This window comes from Cnephaeus nilssonii (genome assembly GCF_951640355.1).
Source record: "Cnephaeus nilssonii genome assembly, chromosome: 6".
NCBI classification, from domain to species: Eukaryota; Metazoa; Chordata; class Mammalia; order Chiroptera; family Vespertilionidae; genus Cnephaeus; species Cnephaeus nilssonii.
In genome coordinates, this window is record NC_137077.1 from 97,023,006 (window position 1) to 97,047,708 (window position 24,703).

General features: G+C 43.0%; 1 protein-coding gene across 1 annotated transcript; it reads right to left on the reverse strand.

Annotated features, from left to right (window-relative positions):
- Nucleotides 1–563: 563 nt before the first annotated feature.
- SLC46A3 (solute carrier family 46 member 3) lies at nt 564–15,683 on the reverse strand. The gene is made up of 6 exons (XM_079773542.1): nt 15,381–15,683; nt 14,671–14,883; nt 9,745–10,615; nt 8,201–8,284; nt 3,786–3,942; nt 564–1,640 (listed from the first exon to the last, which is right to left on the reverse strand). The coding sequence occupies exons 2-6, from the start codon at nt 14,857–14,859 to the stop codon at nt 1,556–1,558; spliced, it is 1,386 nt and encodes a 461-aa protein (XP_079629668.1). The 5' UTR covers nt 14,860–14,883; nt 15,381–15,683; the 3' UTR covers nt 564–1,555.
- Between the last annotated feature and the right edge of the window lie 9,020 nt (nt 15,684–24,703).

Sequence of the window (24,703 nt, forward strand, 5' to 3'; positions counted from 1 at the left end):
TAGGTACTTTAATTGGTACAGATGGTGCTAGCGTGTTCTTTGAGGGACACCTCATACTACAGCTGACACAATTCTTGATGTTGGGTTTATAACCTGTCAGGTGTCCACCTAGCTGCGATTGCATAACCAGAGGATTATTTAGTGAGCACAGGAGTGGAGAAAAGGGGCAAGTCTATCCCTGCGCAGTACTACTGCTTGTCAAGCCACGTCTCTCTGGGACTTACCCTATTTGTCTGTAAAATGAGGAAATAAAGTTGCTCTATGCTGTAGGTTTTTAAGAGGATAAAATTAGGTGATATACACTGAGTGGCCAGATTATTATGCTCTCTGAACGCATAATAATCTGGCCACTCAGTGTATATCCTATATAATAAAAGGCTAATATGCAAATTGTCACCTTGACCAGGAGTTCAACCAGCAGGTAGGTCAGCCAACCACCCTTTGCGCCGCCTCCCCCCCCCCCCCCCCCCCCCCGCCCCTGGCCAGGCTGGCCAGACCCCACCCATGTATGAATTCATGCACCGGGCCTCTAACATATATATAAGCATTTTCCATTAGAAGCCCTGGAAAATGCTAGGATGGAAGGAAACACAAAGAGCTGTGGGCTCTGTGGGACAGTGGGGCTGGACCGGGGTAGGAACAGGGAAAATGTCAAGGCTTCAAAGAGGAAGCAACATTTTGGCTGAGACTTAGAAGTTTCAGTGTCACCAGGGAGGGAGGGCAAATGGAACAGTAAAAGATGAAAGCATGTGGTGCTTTCAGGGACCAGGCGAGACCCGGGATGGGTGTAAGCCAGTAAGAAATGGATACCCTTTGACAGAAATAAGGAGTGAAGACTAGTGCTATAATATTACTTTACTTCCCGATTGACTACTTACTCCGTTTTCACACTTCTTTAGAAACAATTTTATTTATAATCTGATTTTTCCAATTACCCTTTGTTGCAAATAGAAATATTGTATCTGTCATGAATGAAACATATTAGGAAAAGTGAAAATAATGTATTCTTTCAAGCGCTTCTATTTTAAGGATTTTACATCTATTAAAAGCTTTTACTATCAACAGTACCTAGATGGGCTCTATAAAACAAAGCATTACCTAAGTAGAGGTAAAATTATAAATATTTGAAACTTCTATTATTTTTTTATTGAATGATTCATCATAATTTTCGACAGTTGTCCTTCAAAATCCTAGAGAGGTCAGAAAGCCATTTTACAGACAAAGAAACGGAGGTCTCAGTGTGAGAGACTGGAGTATGCCAGGGAGGTTATTGTATTTGATCATATCAAGTGTCTTAATCCCTCCTGATACTGTTAAGTTTCAGTTTCTTTTGTAAATCCCAAAAGGGCAAGTGCTTTGAGATTTGTTCTCTGCACCGGAAACACATCACACGATGTTCATAAAGTGCTTGAAGTACGCAGTCCTCCAGGCCCTGGAGCCGCGGCTCCGCTCCCTGCTCGGGCCACTGCCTGTTCCTGAGGCACTGACTGAGCTGGGCAGTATGCCTCACAAGTCAGAGCACATGGCATGTGCATTGTTTTGAAATCACAATGAATCATGGGTCTGATGTGTCTTCACTGGCGTCTTCCTGGATAAGAAGTGCGTTGCTTCTCTTGTTCCAACTGCTACACTTGACAATACTGTACAAGCAAACAAGCAAACAGGACATTTAAAAACTGCGACTAAGGCAACACAAATAAACAATCTGTATTCCACTTTTCCCTGGTTACTCGGCTTCTGAGAAATTATGCAGATTATGCATAGAAAGAACATACTGGTATTTTGAGTCCTACAGGCTCACTTCCATAGCATTCTGAAAAGAATTTAAAAACTACGTGAGTTCTGCCCTAGCCTGTTCAGCTCAATAGAAAGAGGGTCAGCCTGCAGACTGAAGGATCCCAGGTTCGATTTCGGCCAAGGGCACATACCTCGGTTGCAGGCTTGCAAAGGCAACCAATCGATGTGTCTCTCTCACATCGATGTTTCAATCTCTCTGTCTCTCTCCCTTCCATTTTCTCTAAAAATAAATGGAAAAGTATAATCAGGTGAGGGATTAACAAAACACAAAAAAACTACATGAGTTCTTTCTCTTCCAGATCCCTAAAATGTGCACTTGGCCCATTGTCTACTCTCTGTAGTCCACAAAAAATAATTATGACCAAAGCTATGATTGAAGTGCATGTTCAGTAGCTACAAGTGAAGTAGGACAAGAATCCATCTAGAAATAATTAAAATAGTATGTAATTTTCATTTTAAAATTATTGAACAGTACAGGGTTAAAAAAATCTCAGAAGACCACCTACATTGACAATATTAACTACCTTTTATCCAGATGCACTGATTTTTCCAGTTATAAAAGTAATGTGTTCATAACAGAATATTTATAAGTATATAAAGACTAAAATGAAAAGTACCCACTATTCTACTCCCCATGCAGGCAATTCTTACACTATTTTTCATGATATGGATGCACCATCTTTAACCATTGTTGTACATTTTACTTATTTAAAAAAATTCTGCCATAATGAACTTCTTTACTAATCATTTCCTTGGGATAGGTTTCTAAAAGGAATCACTGGGTCAGATATTAAGAACTTTTAAGAAAGCTTTTGATACATGTTTATGAATTGTTTTCTGAAAATGAGAGTGCCGAATAACATTACTACCAGCAATGTATAAGGTTGGTTGTTTCATCGTGTACTTTTAATTTTGCCAATTCAACAGGTGAATAATTTCTTTTTTAAAAAGATGCCTAGTAAAAATCACTTTTCATCAAAATTACAGAGGAACTGTAAATACTACTGCTCTCTGTCTTACACAGACCAAGGTATCAGAACTTAATTGAGACAATCTATAGTGCGGTCCTAGGATGGATGAGACATGGGCCAGCCCTCAGGAGTGCACAGTCCCGGGAGAATGCCTACAGCCTGTGCACACAGGTGCTGTCCTCCCGTCCCCACTGCCACCTCCCATAGTGCTGAGGAGAAGGCAGTGATGCCTGAAGGCTGGGCCCCAAGTTCTTCTCCTGAGGCCTCATGGCCATGCTATCACCGCGTGGAATGGACCAAGCTCAGCAGACAGGTGAATGAGCTCAGAGCTCAAGGCTTTGGCCCCAAAGGATGTGTCAAATATATCTGCTTGGGAACTTTAGCAACCACTTACCTAATTAGCGTACACTTTTTTTGTTAATTGAAAGGCATATGTTTATGCCTCTATCTTTTCATTCTATGTACTACTCATCAAAAGCATTTTGTACTTTGTATTTATTTGGATACTGACAATTAAAAAGGGAGTCATCAAACAAGCCAACTCTCTGGAAAGAGAATGCCTAACATTCAGTGCCTGCTATCTGTTCATCATTATCCAAGAATCCAGATTAAAATATATCTTCTTACAGTAATCTTTGATCACCAGGAGACATTACACTCTAGGAAATCATAGTCTGAATATATATATCTATACCTAGTCTGAGATGCTAATTTAATCAATTATTCATATTTGAAGAGATAGGGCCAACTTCTCAGAGTCTCTCTCTGACCCAATCTTTCTTTCTCCTAGTTCTGGTCCAGCTATGTCACTGTCTCTTTTTTCCTAAGTCTCCAAAATTATTGACAGATATTTTCATGTCTAAATTTTTTGAGAAATGTACATTTTGAAGCCAAACTTCAACAGACCTATGTACTTTTACCAGTGAGGCTACAGACCTATGTACTTATACTGGTGAGGCTATGAAATTCATTTAATTTAGCTATCCTTTGATAAAATGATTAAAAATAAGTACATACCATAGACTGATCATTGGAATTAGTAATAGACCAGCAGACAACAGAAAGGTGAAGCCTGTGTACCATGCAACAGTTGCTGAATAAATTCCATTAAAAGTAGAAACTGCAATGACTCCACCAAGTGTTTCAAAGAAAGCAATACAAGCAAACAGAGTCCCTGTTTGGGGGTCGGGTACAGGGGGAGAAAAAAGAAAAGACCAAGTTACACAACAAATAAAAACGAATGGAGAAAACTGTTAGTCATTTGATAAGAACAAACATGAGGGCAGTACTTGGTGAGTGAAAGCTATCCCCTCAAAATCCCGGAGAAGGACAGTAACCCATTTTGTGGGTGAAGAAACTGAGGTCAAGAGTTCTTCTTGGACTTGATGTGAGAGATGTTGAAAACACAATACAGTTGCCCTTGAACAACACTGGGATTAAGGGCACTCTCCCTCCTTCCCCTGCAGTTGAAAACTTAACTACAGTTGCCCCTTGGTATCCGCACCCCATTGGGTCCAGGACCCCTGTAGATACCAAAATCCATGGATGCTCAAGTCCCTTATATGCAGTGGCCTAAAACAATGCATAGTAGTTCCCATGACAATAGGATAAAACTAAAAGTTACCACAATTCAGAACAGGAAATTCCAAAATGTAAACTAAACATTTTAAAATGTCACTTCATTTAACAATGTGAAATGACTTTTTAAAAGCCTTTATAAGTAAATGAAATTAAATAAAAACAAAAATAAACTGTGCATCCTGATAAGTCTATTTTGGCTCTAACTCAAGCAGGGAGACTTTTCTTTACCTCCTCAAACAGCTTGAGATATAAAGCTCTGCTTGCTCTGCTTGCACCATAAACCCACCCTTTTAAACTGTACCGTTTAGTGGCTTTGAGTGTGTTCATGGAGTTGAGCAACCATCACTACTACCTAATTTTAGAACATTTTCCTCACCCCAAAAGAAACTGTACCCATTAACAATCACTCCCTTTTTCCCAAGCCACTGGAAAGCACTAATCTAAGTTCTATCTCTATGGATTTGCCTTTTCTGAACATTTCATATAAATGCAATCATATTTATATGATAATATGTGGCCTTTTGTGACTAGCTTCTTTCATTTAACATAATGATTTCAAGGCTCATCCATGTTGTAGCATGTGTCAGTACTTTATTTCTTTTTATCCTATATAATAAAGAGGTAATATGCAAATTGACTGTCATACCATTACAAGATGGCTGCCTATGACCAGGCTGGCAGGGGGTTAGTGAGGGACGACCAAACGACTGAACAAGTAGGCTGCGTGGGGCGACCAGGCCAGCAGGGGGGTTAGTGAGGGATGACCAAATGACTGAACAAGAAGGCTGGATTGGGCGACCAAGCTGGCGGGGGGCCATGAGGGGCGACGAGGCCGGCAGGGGGGTGAGCTGGGGGCAACCAGGCTGGTGGGGGGGCAGTTAGGGGTGACCAGGCTGGTGTGGGGGGGTGTAGCTGGGGGCAACCAGGCCGGCAGGGGGGCAGTTGGGGGCAATTAGGCTGGCGGGGGGGGCAGTTGGGGGCGACCAGGCTGGTGGTGGGGGCAGTAAGAGGCAACCAAGCCAGCGGAGGGGCAGTTAGGAGTGACCAGGCCGGCAGAGAGGGGGCAGTTGAGGGCAACCAGGTTGGAAGGGAGGAGGCAGTTAGAGGCAATCAGGCAGGCAGGCAGGTGAGCGATTAGGAGCCAGCAGTCCAGGATTGTGAGAGGGATGTCCAACTGCGGGTTTAGGGCCTAAACTGGCAGTCGGACATCCCCTGAGGGGTCCCGGATTGGAGAGGGTACAGGCTGGGCTGAGGGGGACCCCCCCACCCCCCATTCATGAATTTCGTGCACCAGACCTTTAGTTGCCAAATAATATTCCATTGTACTGATATACCACATTTTGCTTATTCACTCATCAGTTCACAGACATTTGCATTGTTTTTACTTTTTGTCTATCTATAATAATAAAAAAGTGTAATATGCTAATTAGACCCTATACCTTCTGGATGAAGCTGTGGCAGCGGGGGCCGAGCCCCTTGCACGAATTTCATGCATCAGGCCTCTAGTTATAAATAATACTGCTGTGAACATTTTACATGGACATGTTTTTATTTCTCTTGTGTACATACCTTGGAATGGAATTGCTGAGTCATAAGGTAACTAACTGTAACATTCTGAGGAGCTACCAGGCTGTTTTGCAAAATGGTTGTATCATTTTACATTCCCACCAGCTGTGTATGAGGATTCCAATTTTTCCACATCCTCACCAACACCGTCTTTTTCATTTTAGCCATCTAATGGTTTTGGTTTGCATTTCCCTGATGCCTAATAATGTTGAACATTTTTTCATGTGTTTATTGGCCATTTATGTATCTTCTTTGGAGACATGTCTATTCAAATACTTTGCCCATTTTTTCAATTGGTTGTCTTTTTTGCTGTTGAGTTTTATGAATTCTTATATACTCTGGATATAAATGCCTTGTCAGACATTTAAAAATATACACCCCATTCTGTGAGCTGTCTTTTCACTTTCTTGATGGTAGATAAAAGGTTTTAATTTGATTAGAGTCTAATTTATCTATTTTTCTTTTATTGTTGTGCTTTTGGAGTCAGAACCACTGCATAATTCAAGGAAGCAAATAGAATTTTACATACTATACTTTAAAATGTTTATGTTATTAAGTTTTCCACTTATTATCAGATATTCTATAAACAGCTGTATGAATACACTATACAGCTACATCTTATGAGTGGAAAAGAATCAAAATATATATATTTTTAATTGATTGAATTATGCAGCCTTTCCCAGTGTTGACTAAACTGCCATAAAAAGAATAGCATAATTATGAATTATTCATAAACAATTAATATGAACATATGCATCAGGCTAAGACATGAAACAAAAGTTCTAAAGTTCAATGATATCCAGATGATACAAAGGGGAAGGGGGACAACTCCATACGCCTAACATTTTACTAGTAACTAGTTCTAACTAGAAATTTAATCTTTGTTTTCCTTTTGTACTGGTTATTACCTGTCCTCCCCTTCAACTGTTTGCTCTTCTTGCTTTGCTTGTACTTGGGAGGCTCACTCCACAAATTCTATGACTTGGACTTCCTTGATGGCCCAACTTCCTATTGCACTTGGTTAATGGGACGAAGGAGGAGAAAAAGCATGTGGTGTTTCTTCTCTGCTCCCTCTTTATTTGGGCCACCTTGTATGGGTGCCTCCACATGCACACTTCTCTCCACTGTATTTCATTAACATCTCTTTAATGAACCATCTGAGTGGAGTCCTGTTTTCTGCTAGGACTCTGATTCAGGCCCAGCCTAAGAATACAATTAGAGGCCTACATATTATATTTTAAATATTTAAAAGTTATAATTCTGATTAACAAACTGTTAACTAAGATATGTTCTGCCTTCCTACTCTAAGAAATATACCTTTGCAATAATTTGGAAGGTCAGACATACATTCCAAATTCTCAGACATTTTAGGATTCCCTGTGGGAATCTGACAGCTCTGGGAGAGCTGGCCTTCAGCCCCCCATCAACTGCAGGCTGCAGCCCACCGTGTGTTCTATCTCTTGCTCCACCCTGCTCAGCACGGGCCTTTTACACATGGCTGTACTCACCCTGCTCTGCAATTCCAAGGTCAGGCCAGGTCTTACATAAGAGTCACTGCTTGGCTACCCCTTTGGTCTAGAGGTGAGGACACTGAGGTCACAGTCCTTCTTCAGGGGAAAGGGTCTCGGGAAGAGGATTATTTAGGCATTACTGGATACGAGCCAGTGCTGTTTGGCTATGATTATGGGGACCTAGGTACCCAGAGTGTAGTCTAGAGGGGAGAGATGTTGGCTCAGAGGGCATATTCACCTGGTCTCTTCTCTTCTTGGGGTGGGGTCTGGCAAGAGCAAACCTTCTAAAGTATGAGGCCCTGGGCAGGGGCTCCCCTGTCTGAATAGAAGCCTCTCCCTGACACAGAACTTACCACTTAATTCAAAAGGAGTCTGTGCAGTCCTGGCCCGTTTTCTCAATGGATAGAGCATTGGCCTCTGGACTGAAGGGTCCTGGGTTCGATTCTGGTCAAGGGCACATACCTCAGTTGCAGGCTTGATCCCCAGCCCTAGTTGGGGCACATGCCGGAGGCAGCCAATCGATATGTCTCTCTCACATGGATGTTTCTCCCTCTCTGTCTTTCCCCTTCCCTTCCACTCTCTCTAAAAAAAAAAAAAAAATCAACGGGGGAAAAAAAATATCCTCACATAAGGATTAGCCCCCACCCGCCACATACACACACAAAGGAGTCTGCAGAAAAAGGGCTACAGAACACTCTGAAGAAGCAAACATTGATTGTGCATAGATTTGAACTGGGATAGGTTTTGATTCATTATATTCCAAATTAAACTCACCTTGTTCAGTAGAATGAACCACTTTTGACATCATGGACCGTAAAACAGAAAGTGGCACAATAGTGAAGAGGAAGAGCAGCCGGACTGTGAGAGAAACGGTTAGAAATCAGAAAACTAATGGTCAATTTTATGTAACACACTTTCTAAGTATTTTATTTCTGTTAGCACCCTAAGTCACTGCATCTGAGGATCGAATGAATTGTAGAATTCTACTTAGTGAATTAAGATAGACTATAGACAGGTCAGTTTAAGGTGAGTTTACTCTCAAATTCTTAATTCCAGCGCTAAGAACAAGAGTTCATGGAAGTCTTAGGTTCAGATATGTCAATGGGGATTGATCTACTATTTCCCTAATTATTGTAGTAATCTCTTGTGTAGCAAGTTGAGACTGTTAATTAGTTTTTTCTGTTCGATTTTTGTTTTTTAGACTTGGCATTTTTAGTGTTAGCATTATTTTATTATATTGTTTCTTTTATTGATAAATTGGTTCTTTATCTTCTTGCTTGTTCATCATTGTGGCTGAAAAACTTCATGGACACAAATTGTATCTGGCCATAAATTATGACCCTGAATAGTCAGTAGTATTTTTAGGAATATGACAAAATAGTAATATGTTACATTTGCAGATCACTTTAAAGTTTTCAACATGTTTCCACATAGATAAACTAACTTGGCCTTGTCAACTCTAAGGGAGAAATAGGATTTATTGAATACCAGGCATTGTGCTGAGTGCTTTACTGTAATCTCTTCTAATATTCATTATAATCCTTTTAGTATTATGCCCATTTTACAGGTGAAAAAAACGAGGGCTCAGAGTATTTAATTAACCTGCCCAAGATCACCTATTGCTGGAGATGGAAATTAAGCCCCATTCTGTTTGGTCACCCTGCTTCCCTGCAAGGTATCAAGAGGATGACACTGCCTTTTGTAGAGGAAGATAGACTATATCTTTCCAAGGTCCCAACTTGCAAGTCCTTTTGAATGCAGTATCTCACTCAAGCCCTACAAAAACCACTTACGAGATAGGTAATTAGAAGGCAGTCCAATTTGCCAAAAGTGGTTCATCAAAAGCTAATTCATGAAATGACCAATTTGTCAAAAGATCAATATGCAAACCCTTGTCATAGAGAATTGTTTTTCTTGAGTGTATTCAGTGAGTATGAATTTTACTTTTAAATCTGTATACTTTACATAATTGTCTTAACATTTTCTTAAAGGTAAAGTAGCCTTGTTAGCAGCATTTTAATAAATACTAAATTTGGTGAAAGCTATATTGAAGAATTGATTCATAAGAAGAATGTTCCTCAGAATGATTTTTTTGAAAAGATGCGAATTTGGAAAACTGTGGTTATTATGTGAATTACTTTTTCAAAGCAAATTGGTGCTCAGCTTCTGGAAAACTAGCTTTTAACAAATTACCATTAATTGAAGTAGAATGCATTAAACAGAGAATTTTATATTAAAGTTTCTCACCCAATAGACTAAATTCATTTGACATAAACCCCAAGTACACAGTTAGTTCTAAGGCTACATTTTTAACTCACCTAAAAGCATCATCAATGTTGTTCTGGCAAAAGCAGTCATAGCCATTCCCACCATGGTGGTAAAAATTCCAATGAAGGCCATGTAGATATCTTCCATGCAGTAAGAAAAAAACCATATTCCTAGGAAACTACTCAAAAAAGAGATACTACCCAAAGCTGACCCATAACCTATAAGAACTTCATTCCAGCAGAGTGGTGAATCCAATTCATAGAGGATAAAAATGGGGGAAATGCCAACTATCACAAAAAAATAAGTAATCATTGTGAAAAGTAACAAACAGAGTAAAGATCGCCGCCCACTGGAAGCATTTTTAAAAAGCATGTAAGTTCGGTAAAATAGGTTTTTAAAGCCTTCACTACATGATATGGAAACATTCTGAGATAAAGACTCCTCCATTGAATCCCCAAGAAAAAATAAGATATAAATCAAGTTAACAGCAAGAGCCATAGTAATAATGAAAAAGGACCACACAAAACCTAGTTCTCTAATAAAATAGCCAGAAGACAGCCCTGTTAATCCAGTAACAAGTCCAAGTATGAAGTCAATGATAGCTATTCGAATTGTTCTTTGTTTTTCTTCTTTACACTGATCAACTATGTAGGCGAAACAGGCACCCAAAAATGTGGTAGAATTGCCGAAAAGGGCCCCAATGAAGGTAGATGCAATCAAAAGCTGGAATGGAAAGGTGAAATAGGAAAGCAGACAGAGCCAGGCGCTGGTCACAAGAGCACCGGCCGAAGTCAAAATCAAAGGGAACTTTCGTCCATGACGATCACTGTGGGAGAGAAGTACGAACGTGGACACTAGACCAGGAATTAACCCACTTATGTCCATTTGCAGATTAAAAAGAGACACTTTTTTCTGAACTTCCTGCAAAGAAACAAAAAGAAGTCAGTGTGTTTACAGAGGTTTGTATAATGCATATAAAAATAGCATGGTGTATACTACACATTGCCATAAGGCCAGGTATGGGGAATCTGGTGTGTGGGCTTACACAGCTAAAATCTTCATCAGTTCACAAAGCACACGTCAAAAGGTGATACCATCATTGCTCAGTCATAACATTCAAATTTCATGGTGGGGACTTTAACCAATAAAAATAAAAATGTGTGTATTAATGTGTCTTTGTCTCACATTAGGGGTTCCATATACCGCAAGGCCTTGGGGACTGGCCATGTGATGAGTTTTCCTTCTTGTATGAACAGTTAGCACTGAGAGAGATCAGATTTCTGTTCTAACACCAGAGCAATATACTTTTCTGTGATATGTCTTTCTCTCTGCTGTAAAGGGAGAATGAATATCATGTGTAAATATGATATTTCATAGGCCTTATTTAGGAAGAGCTTCAATGTCCTTTTTACATGTGTCTCCACAAATAGATTAGTGAGAAACATTCCTTTCTTTACTAAAAATTAAGATAAAACCCAAAAAGGAGCTTTGCACTAACTAAAAATGAAAGCATGCGGTAAACTGAGGAATGATATGAACTCAGCTCTCCCAAGACCCAAAACGACTATGTCCACACACACGCTGGCAGCTTTCACAACTGTTACACTAGTTATTTGACGGAAAGAATTTGGGGTGATTTAAAAGCATTTTCTGCTTGCCACTTCTCTGTATTTTCCAAATTTTATATAAAGAGTATGTGTCATTTTTATAATGGGGATTACAAAACTCATTAAAAACATTTATTCGTATAATACTTATAAAGCACCCTAAACATCTGATAAACCACAAAACTGTCAAATACTGAATTAATTTTTTAAAAATAGTGAGCCTATTTCTATTTTTACACAGTCATGTAATTCAAACAATTCCAGGTGTGCAGGAAATGTTCGTGTCATCCAGACTCAACACTTAGTCATTTAGTTCTAGCCTTTGCTTTACCTGTGCCCCACTGACACAATCTATTCTGCCCACCCCGTGTTTCTCCAGCCTTTATCCTTCTCTATAGTCATAGCTGCCAACGGAGCAGCAACTCTCATTAATGTCCGCCTGGACCACTCTGTCATCTGACTGGTCTCTTTATGCAATTCAGTAAGTAATGCTAGTCTTCTCACTTTGCAGATCATAGACACACTATCAGCATGTCTTTCACCTGCCTACAAGCTTCAGGATCTCCCCCGTGCCTGTTAGAGAAAGCTGACACTCCTTAGTCTGATACTAAGGCTGCCAAGATGCAGTCCAACCGCACTTTTCAGCATTGTCTCTACTCACTCCTCAAATACTCTGTAAGTTCCAGGCACAGTCCAGCTTGGATTTCCCTGAAAGTCCCAAACAGATGTAACCTCTCCTTCCTCTGAACCTTCTCTCACAACCATTACCATTCCCCAGTTGTACTTTTTGGCATGATGATTAAGATTGAACTCTGGTGTCAGATGAATCTGATTCATATCCAGCCAGTCAGAATGATCTTCACAGCAATTACAATGATTTTTACAAGCACACATCAGCTCCTGTCACTCCTTTGCTCAAAATCCCCTAACGGCTGTCCTTACACTGGAGTAAATCCAACTCCTTGCAGTGGTGTGGGTGGCCTGCAACGATGACTCCTCTGATTTCATCTCCACTTCCTCACGCCTCACTCTATGCTAATTTGCTTTTGCAGTTGCTGTTCCCTCCAGTGGACTGTCACACAGCTCACTTCCTCAATTCAAATGTCACCTCCTTAGAGGGCCTACTATGTTGGATCACTTAATCCAAAGCAATTCCACTAACCCCATCAAGTGCTCTATCCCCTTATCCTGCCATCCATTTTTCTTTAGAAACTTACCACTCCCTGACAGGACACATTTTAACTGATCTACTCATTGTGTGCCTCCTCCACTCTAACCTACACTCCAGGAAGGCCAGAGCTGTAACTTCTTCACCACAGTGGGTTGCAAGTTCAATCAATTCCTGGTCAGGGCACATGACCAGGTTGCAGACTCAATATCTGGTAGGGGGTGTGCAGGAGACAGCCAATTGATGTTTCACTTGCTCTCACATTGATGATTTTCTCTCTCCCTCTCTTTCTAAAATAAATAAAAACATCTTTTTCTTTTTAAAAAAAAGGTTTAAATATAAATTTTTGAGCAAGAACAACTTTGTGATCTGTTGGTAACCCTAAATTGTCCCTTCCAAAAGCAAAGTCCCTATCTTGAAAGTTATCTGAAGAGAACAGAGTCCCCTCCCCGCTCCCCCCGCCCCGCCCCCTCTCCTTCCCAAAAAAGAGAACAGACCCCAATGGCCAATTGAACACTTCAAAATGAATCATTTAACAAGGGAAGGAGGGAGTGGTAAGGGGGTTAAAATGGATTCATCACTCCATAAAAGTCAACGAACACACCGAGAATTCCCTACCTCTTTACCCTTAGCCAAGAGTGTCCTGCCCACAGCCTCCCATTTTGTTAAGCGCCCCTCTGGAGGTGACTCTCACTGCCAGAGAGCAGTGTGTGGGTGCACCCCATTGCCACGGGGCTCAGAAAACGTGAAGATTTGAAGAATAAGTTAGATCAATATTTATTTATAAGAGTATATATTTTATATATCTCTCAATCCCACAAAGGTTGAAAAATAAAACTCATCCATACAGATTTTTAAATGTAAGTGAACTAGCTCAGCTTACTCTTATAGGTGTACCTTGAAATCCATAGTATTTTTCATTCCAATGCATGTATATGCATGTGTACCTTGGGGAGTGTAGAGCCTTCCTGCAGGGGGCTTAGCCATTTCCTCCAGTACTCAAACTCCTCTCCCAGACACACTGGAATGATCTTTTTCCAAGAGGACCATCTTAGAGGCAGCAGGCAGGTGACTTGAATTCCCATAAACTTTTCTTTTCCTTTGACTGGGGAGGCAGCACCACCCTTTTGCCATCACAAAATATTCCCAACAGGAAGAGCTCAAAGTTTATAAATGTTTGTTTTTGAGGCATTGTGTGTGTGTGTGTGTGTGTGTGTGTGTGTGCGCGCGCGCGCCAAATCTGGATACCATCTCCTTTGCATTTGGACATGGTAGACTTTGTTAAAAACTGCCTGAGGGGATAGGAGAATGGTGAAGGACCTCTTGCTTTAAATGAATAAAACCTCGGGGGAGGAGAGGAAGAAGGAAAGGCTCGGTAATATCTGGCTAAATATTGTCAGTGTCCAGAGCAAAAATGAGTGCTCTTCCCTCCAGGTGTCCCCACACATGGAAGTCAAAGCTGACTTGGTGTCCCCAAGTAATGAATGAGCAGTGCTGGCCCACCTCCCACCCCATGACAGGGGCTGGCCCCACGGTCTTCAGTGATGGGTCATGTATGTGCCATGGAAGGGGGGGGGGGGGAGGAAGTGAGCAAGGGAAAGGCAGAAACACCATGTTTCACCCTACCCTGTCTGTCCACAGAACCCTCATTCGAGCTATGCTGGCCATGGTCCAACTCTCAGGCTTTTGGGGGGCTGACAGGGAGATGGAGGAAGGAGAGAGCCACAGAGGCGGCGAGACTGCTCTGAAATTTTCTGAGAGGAAGACAGAGAGTCAGTGTCACAGAAGAAGGGGATTTCAAGTGGCAGAGGCCGATGAGAGGTGTCGGGGAACCTCAAACTGGATAAGAACTGAAGACAGGCACTTGGTTTGGGGTTTAGGAGTTTCACGCTGACCCTGGAGAGATTAATGTATGATGAGTGCCATATACTCTTTTATTTAAAACCCCATTACATGTTTCCTCTTATGTTTTAGGGGTATTTTATTATATATATATATTGATTTTTTACAGAGAGGAAGAGAGAGGGATAGAGAAACATCGATCAGCTGCCTTTTGCACACCCCCTACTGGGGATGTGCCCGCAACCAAGGTACATGCCCTTGACCGGAATCCAACCTGGGACCTTTCAGTCCGCAGGCCGACGCTCTATCCACTGAGCCAAACCAGTTTCGGCTGTTTTAGGGGTATTTTAATGTCTTACCTCCTGGAATGCAAAAATCGGGCTGCTTTTGTTTTTTTCACACTCGGAAATATTGCTCTCAGGTGCAATGCTGTAGTTGCCCGTTTGCTCCCATATTCTCCTGTACACGTACTGTGTTGTCAGGGGGCTGGTCAAAGTCAGGGCGAAGGCACTGAGGCAAATGGCAGGCTCCACAAGGAAAACCTTCATATTGCTTAGGTAGGCAGCTGAGTTCTATAGCAAAGAAGAAGGAGAGAGGCAATGAATGAGTTGCATTTTTCTCTGAGAGGCTAGATTTTTCAGTCAGTGATGGGAAAGTCGGAGGAATTTTGTTGCACAAACCAGCAAACTAGGGAACGGGCCAGAAAGCAATAAGCACTTTCAAAGAGTAACTCTGATTCTGGAGTGGGGTGCCTGGTAGACCTGAGACTGACTGTCATACTTGTCCTTTTACGGAGCAGAACCTTGCAGGGCTCACACGATCTTGAAGACAATTCTTTAAAATAGTAAGTTGTCACCATTTTGGGGACTCGGTGATCACACCGTGTTCCCACCTGGTACACTGCCGGCGGGTTTTCACAAGGAAAACAGTGAGGTTGCTCTCGGACGCGACCGTTGCGCCACTCTTTGTGACTGTCATCCGGCGGCTTGTTGACAGCGGGCTGGAAGGGACACTTTTAGAAAACAGCTCCCGAACGTAAAGGGACTTTGTATTTTTTTGTGTGACTCACCCCGCAGTTAGTCTTCTTGCCAGGTTAAGGGCCTGCGGTTCGGGAACGGTCTCCCCTCGGGGATACTCTGCGCTCGGCCGCGCCTCCCGAGCAGCGGCGCCCGGACGCGGGGCCCCGGGATGCGAAGGGCGATCTCCGTGGAATTCGACCCAACGCACCTGCGGGGAGACTGCCGCCCTCGCTTGAAAGCAAAGCACGGAAGGCGCTTCCGCACTCCGCGGCGGCCCCCCCGCACCCCTTCCCGAGCGAACTCAGGAGGCGCCGAGCGCACCCTGCGGGGGAGCGGGCGGCCGGCGGGGTGGGCCCAGCGGGCGGGCGGCGCGGACTCAGCCCCGCCCGCCGGGGAGGCGGGGCCCCAGGGTGCGGGGCGAGCGGGCGGAGCCGTCACGGTCCCGCCCGGCCCAGGCGGTTGGGTCTCCTGATTGGTCCGCCTCGACGTCGCTCGCGCGCGAGCCCGGGAGGCCTGGGGCTGTGCCCACTTGGCTGGGGGCTCCGGGGCGCCGAGGGCACGCTCCCGGCTCTGCGGTCGCCGCCGAGCAAGACTGGGTCTGGTGTCGTTTTTCACAGAAGCACCTGGGGCATCTGTTGCAAAAATAACACGTTTGCCTTGCACCTCCCCGTAGCGTTCAGTCGCCGGGCGAGGGCCTTAAGAAGTGAAAGGGTTAAAGAGAATAAAACGGGGCAGGGGAAACCTTGTGCGGAGGAGATATGTTGCAGAAAGCGTGCAGCCTCGAACACTGCGTAGCCTAGATAACCACTGACACCTGGCACCGGGAGGAGCCAAGGACAGACCCGACCCTTACCCCAGCAGAACGGCTTGCAGCCAGCAAAAACCTTCCCCTCCCTGCACTCTCCACTGACTCCTTTTTGTCGGACTCAGCCCACCTGCACCCCGGGGCCTGAAATGAAAATGTCTTTTGATACATTATGGCCTCTTGTCTTAGGTGCTCAACCCGGGCCCACTCGGAACCTTTCAAGAAGAAATGCAGAGGAGGGGGAGAGGAGAGGGCCCCGGGTGCAGGAGAGAGAGCGCTCCTGGCAGGTTAGCCTTCATCTGAAATGTGTTGGCTGGCTCTTCCTGGGGGTGTGAACTTGGGCAAATTATTTCATCTCTGTGAACCTCCATTTCTTTACCTGTCGAGTGGGGGTAACGGTCTTGCAGGATTGTTGTAAGGAAACCCTCCACGAGTGCATGCACGCAGTTCTGGAGCCCACGGGGAACACACCTGACTGACCGAGTTGGGTTTCTTATATCTGGTAGCTTGTAGCGAGGAGGAATGCATTCATGGGGAACCATGGAGTATCACAGTATAAAATGTTTAAAATTTATTATGGGGTTTATGTTTTGTGATTTTGAGAATAGTTCAAGAAAACAAAACCTGCCCTGGTTCGGGTGCTATTAGGACGTGGGGTAATTCTGTGACTGGGTGCCTTAATAAATCTTATTTAGAAGGAGTGAAGACCCATCGCAGGCAAAAGCCATCACTGATAAAGAAGCAGCAGTCATAGCCATTTTGGGTCAATCTTGTGGTTAAGATAATGTTCAGGTTCTTTTTTTTTTAAAATATATTTTATTGATTTTTTTACAGAGAGGAAGGGAGAGGGATAGAGAGTTAGAAACATCGATCAGCTGCCTCCTGCACACCTTCTATTGGGGACGTGCCCGCAACCAAGGTACATGCCCTTGACGGAAATCGAACCTGGGACCTTTCAGTCTGCAGGCCGACGATCTATCCACTGAGCCAAACCGGTTACGACATCAGGTTCTGTCTATGTTCAGAGAAGATTATGGAGTGGTCTTGCTTTTGTCTGGATCAAGGTCGTAGAATGGCCGTGTCTGATGTTGGCATTCTATGAAATTGTTTTATTCTACAGAACACCGTGGTGATAGTCCAGAAGAGCTCACAGCAACACCCAGGTCAGCACCTGGATGTCAGAGCTGCTTGCTCTTCCCCCGCACTCAGTCAATGACAGCTAAGTCTTAGATTTGAATCCTGATCACTATTTACCAGCTTGTAACTTTGCAATTGTCACTTAACACACTTCTCAGTTTCTTCAAATGAGCATTTATAAAGTACTTACTATGAAACCATGGAGCATGGATATTGGAAAGAAAGTATACAATTATGAAGATACAGTTTCCTGCATATTCAAATTAGAATGGGTCAATGAGAGCATCTGACTCTAACCAGGAAGACTTGGTCTGGAAGGAATAGGTATAGGTCTGACTAGCCCCCAGAACACAAGGAAGAATAAATGATATAATCTATACCAAAATGTTTTTGAGAATTGTCAGACACTGTATCCCTAAAATAACCTGGGTTAGTGCTAGCTGAACCCACTTTCTAAATGTTTTGGCTAGCTTAGACCCTTTTGTCAACCCTCTTCACTGCAATGACCACTTCAGGTGCTTGACCCCTATAGAAATCAAGAAGATCAACATCATGCCCCAAATCTCAATACCCTAAAACAGCAAAGGTTTATTTATCTCTTGAGCTACCTGTCTATCTATGGTCATGGGGGGCTTTACTACCTATCACTTTCACTCATGAACACAGATTAATGGAGCCATCATCTGAATATTATTGCTGGAATGGGGGCAAAGAGAGGAGAATGTGGTGGATCTGACACCAGCTTTTAAAGGTTTCCCTAGAAATGATATATGCCACTTCTGCTCACATTTGGCCACACAGCAAGTCACAGGACCACGTGGAGAAGCTCAATCCTATCAGTTGCTCAGACAGAAAAGAAAATATCAGTAAATAGCTTTAATGACTTCCTTGTCCCCAGACCAGGACTCCTCATGAAAGTCCATAGATATAAGAGAGCTTTAGAAGATGTTCTTTCTTATGGGCAGTAAGAATTAGTATCTGATATACTTCCAGGCTTTGCTGTGTCTACTCTTCCACAAGAAGAAAGCCAGGACTCCTTAATTTATTTCGATGCCTATCTCCATGGTGATAACAATTGTTATGCAAGCCTCCCCTCCCCCCCCCCAAAATCATATTAACTGCTTGAGTATGTATTAAATAAAAGAAGACTTAACCAACTGTCAGCTGGAATCTGTCATTGTTCTGGGCAATGTAGATGAAGCAAAAGTTAATACCCCATAGTTAATTATCAAAGAAATTTCCATTTATATGGTAAGAAAAGATGGGAACATATGAAAGGAGTAAAAATGATTCTAAAAGCAGGTCTGTGGAAGTCATCACAGACCAATAACTATCACTGACTATTGTTACTCCTTGAAGGCTACCAATTAAGCCTTCTTCTCTCAAAGACTCTGAAATCAAAAATAAAATCTAGGCATGAGAGAAGGAGTGGCTGTTCACTGGGCTCAGTCTTCCTGGCAGTGTTTCTGAAACATGGGTCAACAAGGTGCAATCTCCAGGGCAAGCTCTACAGGAGGATTGTGACATTTTATGTTTTCAGTTCAATGACCTAGAAATGTTAACATAAGCATTTTCTGAATTGCCCTTTAATCAAGTACTGACACTTGATTTCACTGCCTATATTTGCATTTCTGCTTAGGATCCCATTGGCTCAAAGTAGAAATATTTTAATAATGTCAGAAAAGAGAAAAGAAGTGGACTAAATATATAAATACTATGCCCAGCTAAGTGAGACCAAACACTGTCATAACATATTGTTCAAAATAAATTTTGCTAGTATTCCAATAAAAAGAGTGGGAGAATTGAACCATCACCTGACACATGAATAGACATACTGAACTCAAAAGAACCCCTGCTGTACTGGGCAATGTCGTAGTCAAGTGGCAAAGTCAAAAGGGAATATAGTAGCTACTCTTTGACATAGACAACAGTGTGGTGATTGCAGGGGGCAGGGAGTGGTGGGTGGAAGGGTAAGAGGATATAAATGGTGGTGGAAAAATTTTAAGTAAAAAAAGAATATAGTGCTACTAGATTTTGTTTTGTATCAAGAAGACAGTGACTTTTTTGGCTTCTGATAAAATCAACAAAGTAAGATGTAATGAAAAGACCTCAGTTACACCAATTACTGCTTAGTAAGTAATTGTCAATACTGTGGTGATAAGAGTGTAATGATACAACTCCAAGTACAAATTGTTGAAAGGAAATGTAATCTGCTCACATGACCTTGGTCAATAATATGCCAAACAGACCTGAATAGGTTCTATCTAGTTGAGAAATTCATAACCTGACTTCAACCCTTGTGTTTTTTGATCTCTGTTGCCTTGAACATTGTTGAACAAATTCCTCCTTCTTGAAAAATGTTCTCTGCCTTTGGGTTGTAATACAGTTCTTTCTATTACCCCGAGAGCTCCTACTCAGTTTCCTTGGAAGGCTTGCTTCTCAAATGGTCCTACTCTTCAGGTTCCATCTCAGTCCCTTCTTCTTCCCAATCACATCACACTTGTGACTCAACTACCACAAATAGGCCAATCATTCCCAAATCTCAACCTCACACTCTTTTTTGAACTTGACATTTAGAGCTTCCACCTGACTATTTTAAAAAACCACTGCATATTTTTAAATATCCAAAATAGATATCTTTCTTGTAAATCTGATTCTTTCCAGAAATCCCTGTTATAGTCAATGTTACACCCTTCAAGTCAGCAAAGCCAGAGATCTGGGAATCATACCTGGCTTTTTGGTCACCATGCTGTAACTTTTATAACTATAAATATTTTCATAAATATAACTGATACTAGTGGCCCATTGCATGAAATTAGTGCACGGGGTGGGGGTGGGGTGGGGTGGGGTGTTAGGGAGTGTCCCTCAGCCTGGCCTGCACCCTCTCCAATCAGGGACATCCCTCTCGCAATCCAGGACTGCTGGCTCCTAACTGCTCACCTGACTGCCTGCCTGATTGCCCCTAACCACTCTGCCTGCCAGCCTGCTTGCCCCCAACTGCCCCCCTGCCCCCCTGCCAACCTACTCACCCCCAACCCCCCTGCCAGCTTGATCACCCCCAACTGCCCCCGCTGCCAGCCTGCTCGCCCCCACTTGCCCTCTCCGCTGGCCTGCTCGCCCCAACTGCCCCCCCCCCCACCAGCCCGACCACCCACAACTTCCATCCCATCCTGGCCTGATCACCCACAGCTGCCCTCCCCTCTTGGCCCCTAACCACCTCTACCTCAGCCCCGCCACCATAGCTTTGTCCAGAAAAATGTCTGGAAGGTCTCCTGGAAGGTCTCCCAGTCTAATTAGCATATTACCCTTTCATTAGTATAGATAGAGTCCTGGTGCATGGGTGGGGGCTGGCTGGTTTGCCCTGAAGGATGTCCCGGATCAGGGTGGGGGTTCCCTTGGGGAGCAGGGTGGCCTGGACGAGGGTACTGTGGTGGTTTGCAGGCTGGCCATGCCTCCATGGGGTGAGGGTCCCCGTGGGGGTGTGTGGCCAGCCTGGGTGAGGGGCTGAGGGCTGTTTGCAGGCTGGCCATGCCCCTCAACGGGGACTCTCACCCGTGGGGGTGTGGCCAGCCTGGGTAAAGGGCTGAGGACTGTTTTCAGGCTGGCCACACCCCCTTCAGGGTGGGGGCCCCCCTGGGGTGCCTGGCCAGTCTGGGTGAGGGGCTGAGGGCCATTTGCAGGCCCCTCCCTCAGTGGCTGGTCTGGGCGACCCAAGCCTCCCACACGCTCCGGCCTGCTCCGTGGCCACTGCCCACAGGCCCCTCCTTCAGTGGCCGGCCCAGGTGGGTGGGAAGCTTGGCTTCCTCCATCACTGGGGGCAACCTAAGCCTCCCACCCACTCCAGTTGGCTCCGTGGCAGCCACCATCTTTGTCCCACTAATTTGCATATTCCCTCCTGATTGGCTGTGAGTGTCGTGGAGTGACAGAAAATTACCATATTTCTCTCTTATTAGTATAGATAACTTATACCCCTTTTAGATGTGTGGCTATAAGGCAGGTAGGCCCCTGAATCTGGAGCAGTTGGGCTGAATAGCCCTTTTTCAGTTTGGCTAAGGCAGGGGGCTCTGTCTTGCCATCAGCAAACTGGGGAATGGAATGTGAAGACTGCTGGAGAGGAGGTGAGCAAGTATGCAAAGGCACCAAGGATTTCCCTGGTAAATCAGAAATCCTGACTCCTTCCTTTTGGGTTTTCAAGTTATTGTAACTCTTCTGATGTGCTGGGATGGTCCTAGCTAAGCTGAGTGGTCAGAAATGGGCAATGATCACCCTTAAGAAGGAATTAACCAGGATGGTGGTGATGGTGATGGTGATGGTGATGGTGATGGTGATGGTGATGGTGATGGTGATGGTGATGGTGATGGTGATGGTGACGGAGTGAAAGTGCTGGGCCAGTAAGCCAGGACCAAGACCAGGGCCAATCTTGTCTTAGGGGAAGGCCAGTTGGGAACAGAGCCATGATGTTGCACTCTGTCCTGACCCACCACCTCTGAGGTTTCATAAGATAGTTGATTAAGTGTAAATGGAAATATCTGTTACTAGAGTTGTAAGTGGGAACCCAGTCTCCTGTATTGTGGAGTGACCAGTGCTAACCAGGGCTCACCAACCTCCCTCTAATCTGTGCAGCTGTCTATAGTGGTTAGGCCTTCAACCCCTTGACCCGAGAGCTGAACTTCCTCTTTTCTGTACCACCCTCACCAGAGCAGAGGTTGGAAACTTGGGCAGTCAAATCAGACTTCTCAATCTCTTTTCTGCACAACGAAAGTAAACAGGCCTGCCACTTAGATGAAGTAAGCACCTGAGGGGTCCACTTTTCAAGGAAAGGAGAGCTCAGAGGATGACAATGGCCTTCTCACAATAAGAATGAGAGCTCATATTTTATTTACTTGTTTAATAACGTAAGTATGGCTTTATTTTCTACCACAGCAAGTGAAGCAGGATATATGCAAAGCTCCTAGAACGGACTCTGGCACTTGGTGGGGATTCAATAATGCTGGGATTTGGACCTCAACCCTGCCCGAGCAGACACACACTACAGTGTTGGAGACATTATAGAGCCTGGCCACTGCTTCAAATTGGCATTTCCTTTTGTGACCCTAAAGAGCAACTCTCACATTCCTCTCTTAAAAGGAGACAGTCCTATTTCTAATGGGGTTTGGTGTGTGAATAGGGAGGGGTTTAAAGTCAGCAGAGTAAGTTACATTCATGTGCATGTGACTCCATTATGTGGACCAAGTTGAGAGGGTTAGCCCTCCTTCCATCTTCAGCTTCTTACCCCAGGCCACCATTGTCTTTCATCTGTGTGGCTGCAACAGCTCTTTACCTGGACAACAAAGCATGATTGTCTGTACATAGACTTAGGATCACATCATTCTCTTCCCTGAAACACTTCAATGACTTTCCCACTGAATTCCAAATAAAATGCAACCTTCTTGCCAGGGCCTGAGAGGCCCCAATGACCTGGCCATTGCCTGTCTCTGCGCCCCTGAACTCCCTCCCACTCTCAGGGTCACCTCACTTCTTTCAGTGTTAACTTAAATGTCACCTCAGAGAAGCGTCTCCTGGGCATCCTACCCAAACTAGGAAAGTGGGTTCTTTTCTGCTACTCTCCGGCTCAAAGCTTCTTGCTTGATTTCTGTTAGCACTTCACAGTCGGTATGATTTTATTTATTTGTATGTTGACGTTTTTAGTCATCTATTCCCTGGACTAGAATTGTGAGCCCCCTGCACACAGGAGCATGGCTGACTCATTTGAGACTATGACCACATCTACAGCTGTAGTTGGAACAGTTAACCTTTGTCAAAAGAATAAAATGAGGTGTTTTTGTTCAGTGATCCTGAATTGTGGAATTGTACACTAAATCTGTCCCTGGGAACCACAGAGAATACTTATCTGACATATTTTTCTAAGAGACTGAGTTTATGACTACATGCTTTGTCATGCTGAATCACCAAAAAGAAATATGTACCAGAATACTCAGTAAATGATGGTTATAATTAATATTGAACTATGATGTATAATAATGACAGAAATGAAATGTTTTTATTAAAATAGAGTTTATTAGCTTTTCTTTTAATATAAACATGAGAAAGAAAAAACACATAAGTTGTAGCATTCTTTTCAAAATAAAACTTCAATCAATACTTGAAGCTCTGAATTTTATAAAAAATATTTTTTATGGTGGTAGAATGTAATATTTTATGTACCATTATTTATCGTTTATGTTTCTGTCCTTTAAAAATGGTGGAACCTGCAGCATTTAATATAGTGTGAAGCCTTGCTATATTGCGAGAAAGTATTCCTTGGTCTTGAAATGCTTTGTTTATAGACAAAATTTCTAGGAATACATTTGAGAAGCTAGGAGAAATATTTCACATAGTTGAGAACATTAATTTAAAAAAATATTTGAAATTTAGGTGACATTTTACCAATTTTCTAAAAGATTGATTACTTATCTTACTGCCCTTTAAAGCCTGAGGTAAGGGTTTGTTCCTAACATGTATGTTTCCTCTTAAGTAGAAAGACTTAAATGGGACACTTACAACCAAGTAAACATGTGGGATAGAAAAGCTGGTTCGTTCACCTACTTTCATATCACTATTAGAGTCCAATGCCTTTCCACTTACTACATGTGAATTAACACTGCTTCTTATAATCTTCCTTTATCAAATCTAGAAGAAGGAAAGTTTGGTGATCAAGGCAGTTATACAGCACAGCCCTGAAAAAGCAAACTTACAAACAAAAAACCCTCAAAACTATTTTTAAAAGAGGAGATTATTTCTATGAAGATACAAGGTATCCTTCTAAAGTCTTAGTGCAACTTAAGCTTTGGTACTTGTAAAACTATAAATGCTACAAACTCATAAAAATCATTTGAAAGTCCAAATTTCTCTTAAACTTATCCAGTACTGCAAATTTCCAATATTAAGGTTTTACTTTTAATTTCTTGCCTCAGCCCCCACTTTAAGTTAAATATTTAAAATTCATTTTTTTTGTTTCAGCCAATATCTGCTATCTTTAAAGAGCTGAAACAAACAAACAAAAAACAAGATAAGAAGCCCACTATCCAAAATCTACAAAACTAAGTAAGTTCAAGAGAAATTTAGTTAAACTTTCAAATGATGCTCCGCAAGTCCACAGCACCTACACTTCTGAGCAGGGCCTCAGGGGGCCCAAGTGCGTCAAAACTTGAAATTACACCAAGACTCTCAGGTCACCTTCTATTCCATTACCTGCTGGTTATCACTGGACCACTATGTTGGTTGGAATTATGAAAAATATCTTTTGATGCATTTATTTAACAAAGAAAATCATCAGAAAATGAGAAACACCATTATAGTTCTTAAGATATGCAGCATGGACCCCATCCTATCTAATAAAGAGGGAATATGCTAATTGACTGCCTCACCCTCAAAGATGGCCGTGCCCACAGC

Bases quoted from the DNA above. Each gene is read 5' to 3' on its own strand.
- SLC46A3 (XM_079773542.1), bottom strand. From the start codon at position 14,859: ATGAAGGTTTTCCTTGTGGAGCCTGCCATTTGCCTCAGTGCCTTCGCC. The intron at 8,285-9,744 runs GTGAGTTAAAAA...TTTCTCTCACAG, and splicing joins AACATTGATGATGCTTTTAG to TCCGGCTGCTCTTCCTCTTC. The intron at 3,943-8,200 runs GTGAGTTTAATT...ACCCCCAAACAG, and splicing joins GGTTCATTCTACTGAACAAG to GGACTCTGTTTGCTTGTATT.